General features: G+C 41.0%; 1 protein-coding gene across 2 annotated transcripts in view; it reads left to right on the top strand.

Moving 5' to 3' along the window:
* AGBL1 (AGBL carboxypeptidase 1) overlaps nucleotides 1-20,355 on the top strand; it is a 265,839-nt gene that overhangs the window by 66,217 nt on the left and 179,267 nt on the right. For both annotated transcript variants that reach the window (XM_030281429.4, XM_030281428.4), the window contains exons 15-17: nucleotides 1,954-2,041; nucleotides 8,018-8,162; nucleotides 11,652-11,805. In XM_030281429.4, coding sequence (XP_030137289.4) covers nucleotides 1,954-2,041; nucleotides 8,018-8,162; nucleotides 11,652-11,805 — 387 coding nt within the window. The remainder of the gene's footprint in view (nucleotides 1-1,953; nucleotides 2,042-8,017; nucleotides 8,163-11,651; nucleotides 11,806-20,355) is intronic.

Here is a 20,355-nt window from a genome sequence, read left to right as displayed (position 1 = left end):
AAGCCATGGCTTGCTTTTGGATGGCTTGTTTGTGGGCTTGGCTATTAGCAATTCCTCTGTGGGTTCCTTCTGCTGCTCTGAGCAGTGAACTCCAGCTTTTCTGGCTTGGCTGAGCAAGGCTCACTACCCCTTCCAGCACATGCAGAGCATTTACACAGAGTAGTGTAAGAGATGCTGTTTGTTTGTCACATTCCCTCTGCACCTTCCTGGGCTAATGCCCACACTCTGAGACAAAAAGCCTGCAGTTGTGATGTAGTGCCAAAGTGCCCTGGGTGGCAATTTTTTGTAGCTCCTGGTTACTTGTCTGCTTTGATTTTTCCCATTTGCTCTTGGTTAGTTGGCACTGTGTGACTTTCAAATCAGCAGAAAGGATTTTTAATGAAATAGTTGTGGCCAGGAGCAGAGCAAGACAGGAGCCACAGCCTCCACCTCTCTTCTTCCCCCTCTTTCACAAACTTATTCTGCCATGGGAGATTCTATCAGAACCCTGATTTCAGTTCATTTTCTAAAACTGAGCACTTCCACAGGGGAAGTAAAAAAGAAAAACTGATTTTTTTTTTTCTTTATTAGAATGTGATGGCAGACTAGTAGCAACCATTATTCTGAGATAGTTCTGTGTGCGAGTCCTTTGGACTCGGAGAGAAGGGCAGAAGCTGACATTCAGGATACCAAGAGCCCTGCAGACACTGAGCCTCACATCCCTTCCCTGATCAGCTGGGCACCTGGACAGGCCTGTGTGTCTAAAAATTCGTGGTGGTCATGTCCTGGTACCAAACGCAGAATTGTCTCTTGTACAAAACTCACAGCAGTGGCTCAGAAAACAGCATTAAAGAGGCTGCTCTAGGCAGTGGTGAGTTAGTGCTGCCCCACAGCACAGCCCAAGGTGAGCTGGAAAGGCATTGCTGCTGATCCTTCCTGGCTCCAGCAGTGCTGGGAGTTTAACGGAGAAACCCAAAGGAAGGAGGGAACTGAATAGCTGTCAATACAGATGTGTCATCAGTATGAAGGATTTCCAAGCATCACCTACCCCCAGCACAAGAACAGCCAAGAGAAGGCTTGAGGGGCAGCTTATCAACATGCAAATATACTTGGGAGGGCATTTTTTTCTTTCTTAAATGTGCTTTCAAAGAAGTGGTGCCAACATCATTGCTGGGCTCAGCTGTGGCTGTGCTGGGTCCACTGGAGCTGCTGACAGGAGCCTCCCCTGCAGCCCCTGGCCAGGGATGCCCTGTGCAGAGAACTCAGCATCCTCACCTGCCCTAAAGAGCAGGCAGGTGTGTGAAATTGATACAAAAACTCCTTGCAGATGGGCTGCTTTCATGGAACTGTGAGTGATGGGCATGCAACTCAGATCAGAGCAAGCCTTACCCCTCAGGGCATGAAATGGTAATATTTTGGAGGTCAGGAAGAAGTCATGCTCTGGGATAATGCAGTACAAAGATGGATGCTATTGTTATCAGCATTTATGATGCTTAGGTGTTATTTAGGACTAATAGTAAGTTTAAAACCTTGAAGTTTTTCTTGCCGATTTGAAGGCAGGGTTCTGGATGAAACACAGATCTCTGATACTATGTTAAGATTAAGAGTTCAATAATAGTGCAGCCAAGCATAAAATATTAGACTAACCAAATTACTGATCTTGTTGATGCCTTGATTCATATTATTTTCTTTCCCTTCCTCTGTCTGTAAACAAAATGGTTTGCAAAGGCCAGAAGAATAATTTATTTTTTAATAAACTCCATTCAGTTCATTTCTTCTGGAGGGACTTTTTGTACAGATGTGGCTGTCTCAGAACAAAACACAGGGCATTGGGAATGTATTTGCTCTGCATAAACGATCAGCAGAGAGAGCACAGACAAAATAATGATGTTTCTTCTTTAGCCTTTTCCTTCCCACTCCTGTCTTTTCCAGCCAGGGAAGTCACATCACCTGAAGCTCTCTTGTTTTTTGTAGGCATGCAGCTGGTCATGTACTCAGTGAGGGAAGCTCTCCAGGGCAGGCCTCGCTGGATTCGGGCAGGCCAGGAGATCTGCTACTACAAGTAAGTGCACTTTTGGTGAAGAATTTGGGCCTTCCTTTCTCTACTGTTTCACTCCTGTTAGCTGCACTGATGTCATGAGCCCCTTGCCACCAGTGCCCCCTATTTCAAATGTCTCTAAATCAGTGCTGGCTCAATGTGTTGTGTGCTTTCACCCTCAGACAACAGCCACAAGGGACATCTCACTCTTAGATGCCAGGGAATATGCAGAATTCTCTGCCCAGGAGGAAGGAGAAGGAATGGAGAAGTAGTGTAGTTTTTTACCCTTGCTGGGAAGAAAAGAGCTGGATGGGATAATTTTTTTTTCCTGTTGCACACTCAGACTTTTGTAACAGGAGCTGAGGAGCCAAAGAATGGGTTGAACATACAAAAGTGGTGTAAAGGAATCCTGACAAGCTCAGTGCTGATATTTGCAAGTTCCCTTTTTCAGGCTGCTTGTGCAGTGTGCCAGAGCCTCAGAAGAAGTTGTCCCAATTTCTGTTGGATTTTTTTTTTTCAAGGCTGGGGTGGGGAGGGGTTGCAGGCACAGATTATCCTCTCCCAGCCTAGCATCTGTCTACAGCAATTTGAGTAGCTATTTTATTTTGCTTCAAGTACTCTTTGCTGGCCTTCATGCACCTGACCTTAACCTTTTATACCTCAAGAGCTCACATGTGTGGCTCAGTGGTTTCCCTTTACATGCCTGTAATCTCTGAGTATGGGCAGACTCTTCATGCTGGATACCATTGCAGTGGCTTCCCATATCATTAGCAAGGCAGCTATTGTGCAGTGATTAAACAGCAGCTGACTTCCAAGATTAAGCCATGATTGTGCAATTAAGCCTGTAATCAGATTCTTGTTCAGAATATATGAGAGAATTGTTTTATTGATTTGGAATATTCTGTGTTTTCTAGCTGTACATTGAATTATATGTCAACATAATCATCTAGGATAAGTACTTGTTGTCTCATTTTTCCTGTGTTCCTGGTTCTCACATATTTTTCTATACACAAGAAAGCGCATGCACACACATAAATACATTTTCACCTGTAGTGAAACTTTAATGTTTTTATTTCGGTGATTATAAAAATGTTTCTCAGTCATTAGAAGTTGTAGCAGGGAGGAATGTGAAACTAGTGTGGTTGGAGCTGCTCAGGCTTTGTCTCAGAAGAGAAGGAGATGGGATTGTTACAGTGATACCGTACTGCCAGCATTCTGGGGAAAGAGCTCGCTTCAATTCCACTCTGGTCACAGGTATCCTAAGGTGAGGCTGCATATTTTGAAAGGACTCTCATCCAATTATTTTTACCAGGAGTTATTAATAAATATGGGAAAATAGTGATACACTTTCAAAAAACACAGGAACAGGCATGCTTTCAATTGCTCTTGCAGCAGGGCCTTTACTGAGAGACACGTCTGAGCTGAAGGACAGGGGGAGGAAAAGCTTGTTGGTGAGATGCCTGTGTGAAGCAGGTTGGCTGATCTTTGGCATTCATCTTCCCTGTGGATGGGGTAGTTTACTCATAAAGATGAATGTTGTGGCACAGCTGTGTCACTGTGTTCCTTTCTCATATGTCTCACTAGAGTTTTTATGTTGTGGAGAATATTAGCAGAGCTCTTGTCAGAAAGTAGCTGAGTGACACTTCTGCTCTATTTTATTGTCTCTGTGAAATGACAGGATACACCCATGATAAACAGTTGCTGTTACAATAAGATCATCTAATTCTCTTGCTGTCTTGGCAGCTTTTATGCACTGAATAATATTCCTTTCTGGCAAATTATTTAAGGAATAAAGGCAGCTGAGTGTTGCATTGGTGACAATGTGCTTGTGCCTTTGGTTTCATGGCTCATTCTAAGCATATTATCTAACCTCCAGCTTTTTCAGACAGTAGTCAGGTCAGATAGCTATGAGGCACATGGAATGTTTTGTTCTCACACCAGCACTAAAAACTTGGCTGTTTAGTGATTATAACCATGTCAGAACTAGGTCTTCTCTTTTCAGCATCTTTATAATCACATTAGATGAAATAAACATAACATTAGCAGGTCACTTCTCAGCTCTAATGATATCTGTGAAAGGGTGAGACATCAGAATCACTCTGAGAGCACCTGGCCTTTGCAGTGTGGCTGAACACCTTAATGGCACAATGGCTGGGGGAATATTCTGCTTCAGCTGGGATTCTGCCTGAAATATTGGCAACAAAAATATCTTATCAGGAGTTATCAAAGGAAATTGTGTTGTGCATTTTCTGCTTTCCAGTGTGGCAAAACACAAACAACAAAATAACAGCCATGCCCAGTAAATTGTTAAATCCTGCTTTTTGTGGTATGAATCAGGGTATTACTGAAGTGTCTTGCACTTAATAACCACACTTAGAGATGTAAAGAAGTCCACACATGGAAAATGAGGATACCAAACTCCAAGTGGGAAGTATTTAGGACCAAGGGACTACATCAACAGATTAGAAGAGAGAAACATTTTACTTTCCATTTAAATTCTGTTTTGAAGTGGCCCAGAAGTTTGGGATATTGATACTTTCTTTGGCCATTTTAGTCTAAGCTGAAAATTCCATCATCTAACAATACTAAAATACATTTAGTACTAAATTAGTAATTTAGTACTAAAATGCATTTAGTATTTTACAATACTGAATGCTGCAGAAAGGAAATATAAAGATCAGATAGCCATGAGATATTGCTCCTGAATCACTTGGTGCTTTTGAAATCTCAGTTACCACCCAGCTCCATTCCTGCCTGCATCTTTGTCCAAGCTGCTTCACCTGTCTGTGTCTCTTTCCCCCCTACAAAGGGTGGAAAATTAGAGTCACTTATCTGCCACCCAAAGAATGGAATAGATAAATGGGGAAGCATGTTTTAATCAGATAGTGTGTGCAAAGATTTTTTTTTAAGCTCAAAAAATGATCTTGCAGAGTAAGAGATAAGTAGTATTATTAATTAACTCTTCATCACTGCTATGCTGGAAATATAACACTTGTGCATTTTTTTTTTTTTCTGAAGGAGAGCAGCAAGCAAAGTGATTTTGTTACTACAAAGTGACGAAAGGCACAATAGATAACAGCTTACATGTTCATTGAGAAAACTACACTTGGGTCTCTTTTTTCCCTCACTAACCAGTGTGTTGGCTTTTAGAAAGCATGAGAGACTTTCAGCGTGTTTTTGAAAGAGAAGACAAATAAGGTAGTGGGGACCAGATGTTGCCAGAGTCTTTTATTCCTTTGCTTTTCTTTGCTTGTTACTTTAGGCTCCATGCTGGTATGGTAGGGTGTTGTGATGAAAAAGTGGTGAGGAAGTAAAATGCATCAATCTGGTGGAGGAAAAAGGAAGCAATAGAGTTATTTTGGCTTGACAGCAGTAGGAGGAGAGGGAGACACAGAGGAAAAATATTATTTTTCTAGGTTTCTTTCAAAAATATTCAGAGCTACTGCTTTGTATGATGGATTGTGAGGAGACCAGATTATATACAGTAAAAGGACATGATCATTTACACTGCTTACACACAGGGGTTTTTCTTTTCAGTGCAAGAGTGAAGAATATTGAAGCCTCCAAAAGCTACCTGTAAACTTGCTGCTACTGCCAGATAATGGATTAAAGCAGGTGTCAAGAAGTGATTCACAAGTCTGGGAGTGTCTTTTCTGGGTGGGTGGTTGGGTGGACAGCAGAGATGCTGGGAACAAGGATGAAATGTGCTGATGAGCCGTGCTGTGAGAGCATCCCTGCCCTGGGGATTGTGTCTGAGCAGGCAGGAGTGAGCAACACTGAACTACCAGTGCAGCATCAAGGTCAGAGGTGTCTCTTGCTGCAAAACCCCTGGGTTAAAGTGGCCATTTCAGGGAGGAGAGGACACTTGTCTGCAGAATTACAGACTATAGAGGGAGAAGCCTTTACTCTGGAGTCCTAGGGACAGAAGGGAATAATGTCTGAGTGAGATATTTAGGCAGTATCAGCAAAGACCTGCTTCCTCCCACACCTCTGACTCCAAATGTGAACTTGGAGCGGAGGACTTGGAAGAATTCAGCACTTTTGTGACCACACTTTATGAATAAGGTGATCTAATCTTCCAAGTGACACTTAGTAAAATAGAGGCCATGGAGGTGAGCATTTTCCTTCTGCACCATGGAGGAAATGGTTATTAATTATCCTTTAGTGTCAAAATTATCAGGAACTATATTAAATGTCATTGTTCTGACTTCAAAAAGATACCAGACTTTAACCCTTGATCCAGTGAAATACATACATAAATGCTAAGTTCATGTTTCTATATTAGTGAGTTTATTGAATTTTTTTCCCTCTTTTTGCCCAATATTAAGGAGCTTTATTTTTAAAAGAAATGTTGGGGTAAAGGCTTCAACTGAGACTAAAATCATAGGCTTTTCAGGTTGCTGCTGTGACTCTGTTCCTGCACTATCTATTGATCCAGTTGGTATCACTCACCCCGCATGTTCCTAAATATTGAATTCAAGTGAAAACCTAGCAGCACTGTATTGTCTCTCCCTTATGAAAAAGAGCTGATTATTTTGGAGAATTTGACAAGAATAATTATCCTTTCTCTCCACCCCTTTGAATAAAAATGAACAACAGCAAAATAAACTAGTATTGTAAAATTCAGGAGTTGAAATTGCATCTTTAGGTTGCCTCTTCTGTTTTGCATTTTAATGCAACATTGATGATAACATTTGTCAAAGAAACCTCACAGTCCTTCAGAATTGGAAGGTTTGGCAACAGCATAATTGGTGCAATGAGGGAAAAATATTGTTGGAAATGTACTTATGGATGCAATTTGCTCTGAGGCTTCTCCCTAAAGCACATGATTTGTCACTTCATCTCTGCTGAAAGAAAACTTTCCTACTCAGCCTGAAGTCATCTCTTCAGCAGAGTAAGTCTCCTGCAAGAGATCAGCTCCTGACACTAGGCTGAGGAGCTTGTTATAAGATTTGTAGTTTTGCTGAAGGCAGTGTCAAGGATTTGTGTGCTCTTAGACCTTGTCAGCGCTGACCAGCCTCACCCAGAGCTCTGCTGTCGTGAGGCTTCAGCCCAGCCACTGCTGTGTCCCTGTTGCTGTGTCCCTGCTTTGCTGCACATCCTGATCCTGACCATGAAGTGACCTGCTGGTTGGACCCAGACCTGCCTCACCACCACAGTCTTGTCTGATGATCTGAACCTGTGGTTGAGTTTCTCTGCTGTCCCCAGGCGTGATCAAGGTGCTGTGGGACATGACCCTGCCTCAAGAGTTCTCTGCTCTTCTGGCTTCCATGTCAAACTCAGTTCCTCATTTTTTTAGGCAGCAGCTAGTCCTCACTGTTCCCTGAGAGGGAGAGGTTCAAGTCTTCAAAAAAAGAGGGGTACAAAGAAGAATTTTTGGCTTAGTCACAACTGGAAAAATCGGTATGAGGTCATTTCTCTTTCATACCCGGTCTCTACCCAAACCCATTCTTCCTTTCTTCTCAGCAAAGTGCCTTTGATGGTATCTGAAATATTTTAATGTCTGTCCTATTTATTATTTATTTTTATTCCTGCAATATGACTCTTCTTGCTGTGGTGGAACTGAATAGTTGGTTTGGTAGGGCATTCATATTTTCTAAATCTCCAGGCCTTTTGCGGAGTATGTTCTTATGGCATTGTTCAGGGCTGTGAATAGGAACCTGCCTTTTCAAGCAAGATAATGTGGATATCTGAAGAAATACAGCAATTTTAGCTGAATGCATAGTTTAAATATGTCTGGACTCTGGTATATGAGCTACTATTAGCTGACTGCTTCTTTATCTGCATCTTAACAAACCGAAGCATTAATGGATTTTATTTTCCTAGGAGAGTGCTCCCATCTCTCAGCAGCACATGTCTGGCAGTTCTGCCTCCTAACTCCCTTCTGGGCTTTGTGTCCTGTTGTGTGGATGCTCCTCTGAATGCTTATTTTTCCCATGGCTGCTTCAAATGCACATCCAGAAGTGAAAAGCATTTACTTTCCTCCTCTTTCTCTTCCAGAAACCACTACCGCTGCAGTGCAGCTGCAGGAGGAGGCATGAGGGGAAGGTTCTACTACACCCTCACCTTCAGCATCAAATTCCCTCACAAAGATGATGTCTGCTACTTGGCCTACCACTACCCCTACACCTACTCCACAATGATGGTAATGCTGACATGTCCACCTAGATAAGATAATGGCCCTGACAGGTTGGAGCTGCTTGGGTGTGTGTAGGTTTTAAGATGACACAGAGGATTAATCTCACACCTCATCCCTGGGAGTGCTCAGAGTCAGCTTGGATGGGGCTTTGAGCACTCTGGTCTGGGGGAATGTGTCCCTCTCCATGGCAGGGGGTTGGAATGAGATGATCCTTAAGGTCCTTTCTCACTGAAACCATTCTGTGATCATGATGGTGTCATTGTCTTGTTTACAGCTGCAGCTCCTGCCAGCTGTAAAACCCAGAATGCTGTAGAAGAAAATAAATTTCTCAGTAGGATAAGCTGAGGGCAAACCATTAGTGCTTATACCAGTCATAATACAGACCAAAGGTGTCTCCACTCACTTGGGGTGCCAGGATCCTCCTCCTGAAGGGCTGGGAAGCAGGGAGCTAAACCTAATGACAGCTGAGGTGTGCTGCCTGATCTCCTGACACAGGGCAGCAGCCCAGCTTTCAGAGCTGCACCCAGCATTGCCAGGCTGCTGGACCTCACCTGGTACTTTACCAGCTCTTTCCTCAGTCCCAGCTGGAGTGTCAGTAGGAATTTGTGACACTCCCACCAGTGCTGTCAGTACAGAAACTAAAAGAATACAACTCCACAGCATATATTTAGTTATTGAGTTATACCAAGTTTTTTTACTGGGCACAGGTTTGTTTTCCACAGCCTCTTCTGTGGAAAGGGATGGATAGTAAGGGAATTTTCTGGGAACTGCATCCAATGTGCTTCCTCTATAATTGATGTAGAGGAGATAGGATGAAAGAAATGAAATGAATAGTTCTGGGAGAAGCTTTGCTTTGATGCTAAAGATGAGAATAATGTTACTGCAAATGAAACCACACAGTTCCAGTAGATCAGTTTCCCTCCCTTCTGACCTCCGTTTCCATTATCAGCCCATTTTGTTTTGGGCAATACATGCTGGTGTGGGTTGGTGGAGGTCACGGTGTTTTTCTAATGATATCAGCTTGCCATAAGCAGATATTGGAGGCTGTGCTTTCCAGGGGACAGTGTCCTCCCCTGGGACTCGCTGTGCTGCCTGGCACACCAGCAGAGTTAGGCTTATTCATTCCCACTCCAGAAAGCCTCTTGTCAACTGGTTTGCATCCCATTATAGACATTCAAAGAAACTGCTTCCAATATCTGGAAGAAGGCCAGTCCAGCCTTCAGTCCAAAACACATCTGTCAGCTCACTTCTCATCACTTCCTCACCAGTTACTCCTGAAGTTCCATGGGGAAGAGTGTGTGCTCCAGTGGTGGGGTCTGACCTTTAGCCTTGAAGACACAAATATCTACAGTGTGCAGGGTAAAAAATACATGCAATACTGAAGAATTGGTTGGAATTATTCACCACCATACATTTCACATAAATGCAGTGCTGCATCATTATTTTACTGTTATTGATTTCTATCTTTCGCTGGCACAAAGCAAGAGAGACTTGGAGAGTTCCTGTGCTCTGGTAATGACTGAATATCTCACCTGCTCCTGATAGAAAAGAGATGAAAAAGATGTTATTCCTAGGCTTCCAGTACCAGGTCTTAAAGTATTTCACTGTCTCTTCAAATAAAATACTCATTGAAGTTAAAGGGAATTTTGCCCCAGGAAAAGTTTAAATGAACTCGGACACAATAAGGACCATAAAGTTTGGTAAATGGGAATTATGGGTGGAAAAGGCTGATAGATTGTCATGTCCAGCTCTAGCTAAAGCAATATCACTACTTCTAATAATTCTGCTTGGGCTAATTTAAAATATCAAGTGATGTACTGTGCACATCTCCATTTTCCTTTTATTTCCGCAGTAAATAAACTAAATCAGGTTTGTGCATCAGTAGATTGCATTTTAAAGCATTTGTCCACTGGTGAAATGTGTTGGTTTTACATATCAATAATAAATTAAAACTGATTATGAGCCCAAGGGCTCAATTAAAGACATAGTGCTTTGGGGAAGAAGATAAACTTGTATATGGAGTTAATAATTTGAAAATGTTTTAAAATATCATATATATTTAATGGTTATAGGCATATTTGCAGAAAACATTGCGGAATCCTATTTGAACTGGATGCACTCTGCAGTTCATTACTTTTTGTCCATTAGTAATTACATTTCTTTTATGAACAGTAATTTATCTATTTTTACATCACAGTATTAATTGTTTTGATATCTAGCTGAAATCTCTGTGGTAGCTATATCCAATTAAGACTCACTGGGTACCAGGAACATAAGTAAATGATAGTATTGAGTTCTCTGTATCTATGTGAGATTGTTAAATGCATTTAATAATTGAATTTACTTTACAGAGCTGTATTTTAATTGTTTTATAACACAGCTGACTGTAAACTTCAGTTCTGTGTTTACATGGCTCTATCTGAATGCTGGGAAAGCAGTCACACACATGGTGTGCTCCAAGATTTGATAACCAGGAATGTGGTGTCCCATAAGTGTAGATTAAAATTTAACCCTGACTGGTAGAGACAAACCATCACCCTGTGAGGGTCATTGAGTGAGCTGAAGTGTTTTTGTTAGGACAAGTGTGCCCATTGCACCTATTCCTACCAACTGGGAGGCAACTGGTGTTCCACAGCACTCAGCACCACCCCACAGGGGCATTGCTCACACTCATCAGCCACAATGCAAGCAGAGAGCCACACTTCATCTGCTGTGTGGGTGACAAGTGGCTCCGTGTCTAATGAGGCGATCGGAATTCATTCCAAAAAGTCTTTCTTCTAAGCTGCCAGTTCTTTTCCTCAAATTTCTCAAGAAGCTGTTGGTCTTTAGAATTATTTAAAGCTGTCATAAACTTTGGGGGGTGGGGAGAAAATCTCCCTTTTTAAATAACTTCTTGGAAAGACACTCTTTAAATTTCCCACTACTGATTGTACAAAATGTTGTTTCGATAGAAACTTTTTGGCTGCCTCTGATATGAAGTTGTCACTGAGTTTCACTGGCATGTGGTTGACAGCTAGGCAATCAATTCTGTAAATGTTCAAAAGTGGTGAGTTTTCTCACATTTCTACAAAACCCTTATTAAGATATAAAGAATAAATGCTTCTCTTTTGGATTTCATGTATGCATAGAAATTTCATTATGCTAACAAAAGCACCTAGGAACTGTCCAGGCAAATTCATAGAATAGTTTGTGCTAGAAGGGACATTTAAAGGTCATCTGCTCCAACCCTTCTGCAATAAAAAGGGACATCCTCAAGTAGATCGTGATATAAGAATAGATATTCTGTGCAGCTTCAGTGAAGTGGGATGCATTATGAATGGCTTGTGCATATTTGTGGGATGTAAGAGGTGCTGATATTAACTGGCAGAAGAGAGGATATGGGAAGTTAACAAGATATGAAATTAGTATCAAGAATAATATACAGCTACTGGAATAAAATCAGGTTTTATAGACTGTGAACTCCTTTATAAATCTGCTTCCTTGCTTCTTTTTCAGTCCCATCTTGATATCCTGGAACAAAACAGGAACCCTAAGAAGGTTTACTGGAGGCAGCAGACACTCTGCCAGACTCTAGGAGGAAATCCTTGTCCACTGCTCACAATCACTGCCATGCCTGAGTCTAAAAACAGAGATGACCTGGAGCAATTCTGTAAGTAGCCCAACAGAGCATTAAAAAAGATGCTGGTGAGCTGTGCTCATGTCAGCAGTGGCAATAACAACCTCTTTTGTGAGTATGCTGATTTTCTTGTCTTTCTCATTTTGGAAAAAGGAATATAAATATGAGGAATAGCCAATTATGATGCGCTTTAAAAATTACAGGTTTGCATGGAAGAGGGAGGAGAACTGGTACCATTTTGTACTTCTAATTTCTCTTCAAAAACATTTGAAAAGCTCAAAATAAAATATCTCCTAGAGCAAAAAACTGTGAAACAACTAATTCAACAAGATTTTTTTTTAAATATATTTTGTTTTCTACTAACATTTTAATGTATTTTGAATTCTTAAATTTGGGGGTGGGAAAAAAAAACAAAAAAAACAAACCCAAGATAACTCATTCCAAGCTGGACCAGCAATTGAAATCTTCTGGTGAAATTCCAGCTCCTGCAGTGTGCCCAGTAGATCCATCTGGACACACTATATCTCTTTGCATTCTGAGACCATACTGATTATGTACTGTTTAACAGTAAATATTATAATTGCCATTTTATATCAAGAGCTGATTATTTTTCATTGTGAGAGCCAAAGATTGCAACCTTCAGTGGCTTTGATGAACAAGATTAAGATATGCATGTTTCTGTAACTCAGCAGCAAGTGATAAGATTCTGATTAGCATCACATTGGGTTAGATTTGATTTTAGAGCCTAAATCATTAACTGCTTATATGTAGTTAATTTTTTTTTCTGAAATCAAAAACAAGGTGTACAGTGGTTTTTTTTCCTCTTCAAACATAACACATGTTGAGACCTTTGAGGCTTGTGGATATTTAAATTGTCCTAAGATATTTTTAGATGTTAAAGGAATACTTTTAATTACCTTACTTAGGTACTAGGCTAGAAGAATCCAAAGGGATTCTGTGACATGAACCACAGTTCTTGTCGCAAACTTCTTCTATACTGAAAGGGACTTGAAATATGAGGGTTGGTGAAAGTCATTGCTATCTTTTTTGGTCCAGGTTTATAGCAGAGTGACTGCAGGTATGCTGACATTACAGTGTAATCATCCCCAGCTCATACCTTTTTACTGTAATAACTTGATTACAAATTCAGCTTTTACTCTGGAATAGCAAATTTATACCAGGAACATGCTTTTCTTGGTTGAAATACTAAGACAAAACAGCCAGGTACAGGCTACATGGGGAATTTATAATGTGCGTGCACAGCTTTAATTGTGGCTGTCCATGCCTGGCTTGAAGAGAGAATTCCTGCCCTTAAGCACTTTTTTTTTCCTAGAAAACCAGTAGGTGAGAGCTGGGGAGGGGGAGTTTGGCTACCTAAAACAGCCTTTGGCACATGGCAGGTGATCACCTGGTCAGATGTTATTTGCTGATGCCTCAAGGCAAAAGGTCTCAAGGGGGCAAATGAAGGTAATTTGGAACATTTTATTTGAGGATTGGAGTCGTCTGGAAGAGGCAGGCAGTGACTGAGATTTTCTGCCCAAGTAAGAAGCCCTTTCCAGTGATGGTATAAAGCTAAAACTGAGCTATCATTTGGGTTTATCTAAGCAGGGGCTTGGAGTGAGTCAGTCACACAAAGAGTCACTATCCTAAACATTGGACTTCTTGCTCTTTTGGTTTTGAAGGGACTTTCTGAAGGGAGTGTTTTGTGATAGGAAAGAAAAAAAATTCAATAAAGTATTGAGCTATAAATGTGATTATGTTGAGGAGACATGGCTATTTTCTGCAGCACTTAGAGTATGTTAAATTCCTTCTTTCAGTGTTAGAAGAGAGCCTGGCAGGTTTTTAAAGGTTGTTAACCTGTCTACATAGACAAAGCTTGGTTTGCTTATTCAGCCCAGGTTTGCTGAAAGATTCATAAGGCATCTATGAATAATTTGGACAGATAATTTTTCCAAATGCTTCAGACTGTTTAATATACTGCACCTAGATTCAAATCCCAATTATGTGGCTTAAGTCCTCTTTATTTTCAGTAGAAATGAATATCTCCTGCCTTGTGGTAGTACATGAAGCCAGTGGGAGCTTGTAGTTCTCCTTGAAATGCCATGAAATCCTGTGCCACTAAACCCTTCCTCTGAAGCCTTGCACTGCAATAAGATTACAGACTTCCAATCCATGAACCCATGGAACACAATCAAAACAGAACATGTAGAAACCCCAGCTGTCCAACTAAAAGAGAAGGTTTTTTGGGGGAAAGACCTTGTCAAGGCAACACAGTTTCACTCAAGTTTTCAAGACTGCAAAAGTAAACACCAATACTCTTAAGTTATGAAGATATTTATTGTTTTATCAAGTGGAAGAACAGCAAGGCAGCACACCATGTTTTATGCTGTGGGGATGCCTGTAGGCAAATCTGAATAATCATGTATGTGCTTATTTTGTTTGAGTAGCTTGGATAATTATGGCTTTTGGGGATGCACTTAGTCTAATTTGTGCTGTTTTGTGTTGCTTTGATCAGCAGTTACTTCTCAGTTTCCTCATTTTGTATGACATACCCATCTTTCTGTGAAGTGTTTTGGCTGATGGAAGGACCTGTTTGTCAATGTTTTCCATGCTAAAAACATAACTTGAGAGCAACAACTTAAAGCTAAATATGAAGAGACCAAAGGGTGGACAATTCCCCTGCAATAAATCCCATGGCTTTGTGCAATCTCCATGGGTATTTCAGCTTGAGAAGGAATGTGGAGCTCCAGCATTGGGGAATTTGGCACATGGATAAAAATGGACAGCCCTCATTTTTCCTTCTGGTTCAGGCCAATGCACATTTTTCATGAGCTAGAGTAATTTTGATTTCCTATCAAACTTATGTTGCCTTAGTTGCATGTGTTAATCTGTACCTTGAGAGTTTCTTTTCAGCATTGCCCGTGGCACAAATTTCACCAGGTCTTTGTGGCTCCTGCACATGATAATACTGAAATAGTCTAAATCTTTCTCAAGTATAGACAAGTAGAGATAACATCAAAAATAAAGAGGCACTGGGTGGGTGAGGAGTGTACTGGGGAGGCAGCAGGATCAGCCTGGTAGGAGTGCAGTGGGAAGGAGTTATTTTGTACTGGAAGTGCCCAGGGAGAGTGAGGGCATGGCATCCTCTGTGTCAGCTGTGCTTTACTTCCCTTCCTCAACTCTTTCGGATTGGTCTTGTCAAGCTTTTGATTAATGTAGTCCTAGGATGGTTAAATTTGTCTGAGTTAAATTTATTAATGTGCACCTTGTTAATAGGAAGAACAAGCCATGCTGAAGGGAAGAAAAATGGGCTACTTCTTTCTTTCATTATGCCTTGTTTGTGTGAGGCTTTGATACTCTAGGCTCCTTCCTCCTCCTAGTCTTTATATCTGCCCTTTGTATGATGGTGGTGTACTGAATAATTTTTATTAAATGTTCTGTTCTGAAATTGCTATGAAGACAGAAAGAAGTGAGGTGGGAACTCTGGCTTCCTGTGCTTTTACTCTCATGAATGCTCTAATTCAACTTCTCACTCAGCTACACTCAGCACAACCTCCACTCAAACTTGATCCGTATCTGTAGGAACCTGGGCTGGTCAGTGGTCCCTGCTGGGCTTTGCAGCTGCATAGACTTGAACAAATTGAGACTGAGAGAGTCTAGCTTGTTTTTTGTGGTTGCTGTTTAACTTTAAACTTGCCCTTCCTGCCATCAGATGAAGAAGACTCAGCATCCAGCTAGTACAGATGTCTTCAATACCCATTCTAAGTGCAATATCCTCCATGGTCTTGAGATAAAGGTATAATCATTCTGGCTGTGTGTGGGTGACTTTATTTCTGGCTAAGTTAGGTCTGCCTGATGAGAGTTAAAGGGACTTCTGAAGGGAGACCAATCCCCAACATCTTTCAGAGCACTGGTAAATGAATGCAGAAACAAGGACAATGATAAAACTTCCAAGTCTTGGTGCCAGTTCCTTGCTTGATGAATTAATAGGTGTCTGCAGAGCTCTGATTTTCTTGTTTGCCACACGCACAGAGCCCAGGAAGGCAGCGTTAGCAGCATGTATGTGTACTCAGTAATAGTTTGCAAACTCTTAATTCACAGTATTATTTATGCATGTGTGCAGTGTGTAGCTCCACTAAACTCCCTGGCAGACAGCTGAGTAGACCCTGCAAGCAGTAGGATACTGTTGTAAGTGACAGAGCAAATGGACAGATTAACTCTTCAAAGAAGTGTAAGGAAAATATTCAAACACTGATTGCACAGGCAATGATAAAATTGTCTTCTCGTTAAGAACTAAAGGACACTGATATGTTGCTAATGTTAACAGAATGGTGGAATTTAAACCAAAAGCAAAATGATTGGTCAGGAACAAGCAGTGTACACTCTACACTGCCATGTGAGTGTTTTTCAGGAGGTGTTTCCTGGCTGTACCCTTAGTTGGGGTGGATTTGCTCTCACCTTTAGTCAGAGAAGGGAAGGAGCAGGACACCTCTGAGATGTGATGATGTAGTGTAGGTGCCCTTCTGCTTAATGCTAACACAGAGTAATGACTCAAGCAGCCCCAAAGGAATTGCACAACTCTCTTCATGGCTGGTTGTACTGTTGTCATCCCCATTAATAATAGTGATTATTCAGAGTGTTATGTGTATTTGAGAGTCAACACATCTAATGAATATTCTTTTAGCCGTGGGTAGCATTATAGATCTGAATTTTGTGGCTTAAAGTTAACCCAAATTGTCCCAGAAAATTAGCAGCAGAGGAGAGGGAAATTAAACAAAAATGACACTAGAAAATGCATTTGCATCTGTAATATCTGTCACTTTGAGTTGCTCTTCTGTCATCATATGTCCTCTTTATGCATGGCTGAGGAAACCATTATGAATACTGTCAAAAAAAGATAATGATGCCTGCTTATTTTAAATGTAGTCTCCCAGGGATTTGAAGCACATTTTTTGTCTAGGCATGTTTCTGAAGAAGGATTGAGTAATGTTTTTGGGATAGATATGGTAGGATGCTCATACCATTGAATCTGCAGATGCTCCTGGAGCTGGAATGAGGGATAAAGTGAGACTAATGAGGTGTCTTTACCTGCTATCTTAAGCCTACAGAATAAAAAAAGGCACAGTTGCTGGGAAAGCTATTCTAACATTTCTCAATTTGCTTGTATAAGCTATTTAGATGGTTGTTTTGCAACTTTGATCTTTTCTTAGGAAGAAACAAGCCCTTTACCTTTAAATATAAATTGCAGCAAAGAGCAATTCCTGAGCAAAGAACAGCAGAGGATGTGAATTGCAGAAGCCACTTATGCAGGATACTGGGAAATAATGATCATGTGGAAAATGTACACAGTTTAATTAAGCACATTGATTAAATCAATATGACTCAAACAGCTTAGTGCTCCAATCAGCTTAATCTCATTAAATGTAATTCAGGCCTCAATAATTGATTAATAATGCATTATAGTTTATGAATTATTGACTCAGAGTTATTATAACTGTGCCTGCTCCCCGTGTGGCAGCCAGTGTTGCATGTTAATTATGAAAGTCTCAAGCCCTCTTGAATAACTTTTTCAAACCTGGAGATGACACAGCTCTGAGTGAAACAGAGATCAAATTAGTTCAACACCTTACTGGAGTCAGTCCGCCCCAAAGGAAGCTGCACTCCTTAAAGGAAGCTCTCATCGAATTATGTTGAAATGAGGAGGTAGAGTGACCTGCTTTGATTGGTAATGATCTTTTCAGCAGGCAGAAGGGCTGCCTGTAGCAATTCATCTGGAGTGCTAACCTGGCATTGTTCTGGCTGGAAGCAGCTCACACCAGCAAGCACATCTGCTCTGCACCGTCCCTGCCAGCGATCCTCCCTCAGCGCTCGTGCAAAGTGTTTGCACTTGCACTTGGCCACTTGCTTGTGGACCCTCAGGGCACACGTTTCTGCCAAATGGGGACCAATCCACCCCCCCAGAACTGTCAGAGTGCTGACTGGCTTCTGTGGGAAGGTCTGTTGCTGTCAAGGCAGGACGGGAATAAAAACACTGACTCAGAAGCTGCTGAGAGTAAAACTCCAGTTTATCCAAATGCACTGTTCTTTTATACAGAGCTTCGTGAGGACCAATTCCATTGGTCCTGAAGTGGAAACAACCCACACCATTGGTGCAGAGTGCTTGACACGCAGTGATATAACTTAACTATAAACAATGTGAACAACAAGAGAGATAAAGAATTATTTACATTCTTCTCCAACTCTTTCCCAGGCTTCTACCTGGCTAGAAACTCTCCATTTCTCTCTTTGAATGAATCTGAGGCCCACAAAGGTCTGAGAGGCTTTTATGATGACAGCACCACAGTGCTAATGTCATGCAGGAAGATCAAACCATTGCTGCTATTGATGATAACCTCAGGAGTCAAACCAAAAACTGAAGAAAGCCCCTGCTCCTTGGGTGGTCCCCCATTAGATGGCATTTCCACTGAATGGGGAACAGAAGATGTTATCTCTGACAGCCTGTTTTTGTAGCTTTCTAGGTACTTATTGTGGACCAAATTGCAATCTTATGCAGAAATTGTCCACCATTTCCTTCTAGTATTCCATTTACAGATCTGTTCTGCTTTTTCCTTTCATTATTTCTCTGTCTTCTCTTTATTTGTGATTATAGTTAAAAGTTAACAGATTTTACTGTGTATAAAAATTGATTGAGATTATTATAGAACACTGGAGAAAAACATTTTTTCTTTATCCTTGCATCTGCAATAATGAGGTTTGTGTCTTTGTATTTTTTTGATTTGAAGATTTTCTCCTAATTTGCAGGGCTGCCAGGCATAGGTGCTGATTTCTCTCTCACTTTGTACCAAACACTTTGTTTCTGGTGACAGGAAGAGTCAGCTGTTGTGAAAACTGTTATCCTGTTTTAATGCAGCAGTGAAGAAAGGCTGAATAAAATTGTCATGTATTCTACAGTGCTAAATAATTACAGAATTGAGAATGTGTTTTTCCACTCGAATAGACAGTTTTTCAAGCTTCTGAAGCCAAAGCAAAGCCGTCCAGTTATGCAACACTGATGGTCTGTGCTGAAATTTTTTCAAAATTGTCTTTCAATTTCAAACATCTCTTCTACTTTTTCTTTCTGATATCCCAGTCACAACAGCGTTGGCAGCTCCTTGCAAAAAGAGCAGAGAAATTTCTGCAAAACTATGCTCCTGTTTGAGTATCCAGCCTGCTGCCATAAAGATGGAAGCTGGTTGAATGGAATATGAAATCTGTGAGACAGACACATGGTTGTGTGCAGGCTGAGGCCAGTATTTTTCATGATGTATCAAATGCTCTTGGAATTCCAGTGTTTGGTGGAGCCGACTCTGCCAGCACAGCTTTGATGCTGTGGTCAGCCTTCTGTGAGCTTGGCAAAATGCATATTAATGTATTGAATTAATAGTAGTTGAGGCAGCAAGGAACGGACAGAAAACACTGAACAAGGATGCTAAAACTGGGCTTTGAAGCATAGACAATCACCGTGTTTTTAGCAAAGAGAGAAAGTAAATATTAGGGTAATCTCTCATTCCGTCCCACCCCCTGCCTAATGCAGCATGATGACAGAATAAGCACCTTAAACAAGATTATTTGTAGTGTTCTTCATTCAGCTGCCTTGTTCTGCATTTTTTTAAAGATAAAATTCCTTCTGAAATTTAGGTATTTGTTCTAAGCTTTCTTCTGCTTAGGGGATGGAGCAGAAAATTCTGTAGCAGTTTTTTCAGCACTTGTTCAGCTGCCTTTCCTTCTTTGATTTAGAGCAGTCTTATTTCTACCCTAAAGATTAAACATCTCCAAGTCCTTTCTTGAGAAGAAATTATTTGATTAAAGGCAGAACTTTCTGGAACATAAGTTATCAATATCTTCTTGGTAGGGACTTGGGCTAGAACATCAGGAGTTGGACTTGATGATCCTTGTGGGTCCCTTCCAACCCAAGATATTCTATGATTCATTTAAGGCTGGTAATGCTCCAGACTTCCAGAACATAACAGCCTTTTCTGATACACTAATGAATTAAACATCTTGAAAATCTAAATTAGCATATCTTAGTCATAATTATTTTATTTCTTGATTGGTTTGTCAAGTGCTTCAGAAGAGTCTTCTCACAGGAGTGTGGTACTACTTGAATTTTTGCTACAAGGCATTGAAAATTATCAATGAAACTGAAAATGGTTTGGTTGTATGTTTTTCTTATATTGCTTTGGAAATTTATAGGCAGCTGCTTGGAACATGCTCATCTTCCAGCACCCCATGATCATTTCTCACTGCAGTGGACCTGCAAGCTTCTACAGGAGTGCTGGACTGCCCAAATTCTTGCCTTAACAGAAGGGGGGAAAAAACCTTCTCTCCTTTAGGTGGAAAGAGTCTGTGAGAAGCCTGCAGGTGATGTGTTTCCAATGGCCAATCAAGGTATTGAAATACAGCCCAGCAGAGCCCCCAGGCAGCTCTTGCTCCCTCAAATGGTGAACAAGCACTAAACTGCTACAGGGTTTCTATTACCAGCTTCAAATTATGGTGTGGCCAAAAAACCGCCAAATCAGCATGTTTCTGTGAGCGGCACATTTC

The sequence above is a fragment of the Taeniopygia guttata genome, chromosome 10, assembly GCF_048771995.1.
Source record: "Taeniopygia guttata chromosome 10, bTaeGut7.mat, whole genome shotgun sequence".
NCBI lineage: Eukaryota > Metazoa > Chordata > Aves > Passeriformes > Estrildidae > Taeniopygia > Taeniopygia guttata.
The sequence above is the reverse complement of the archived record's forward strand: the minus strand, read 5'-3'. Positions and strand labels throughout refer to the sequence as shown.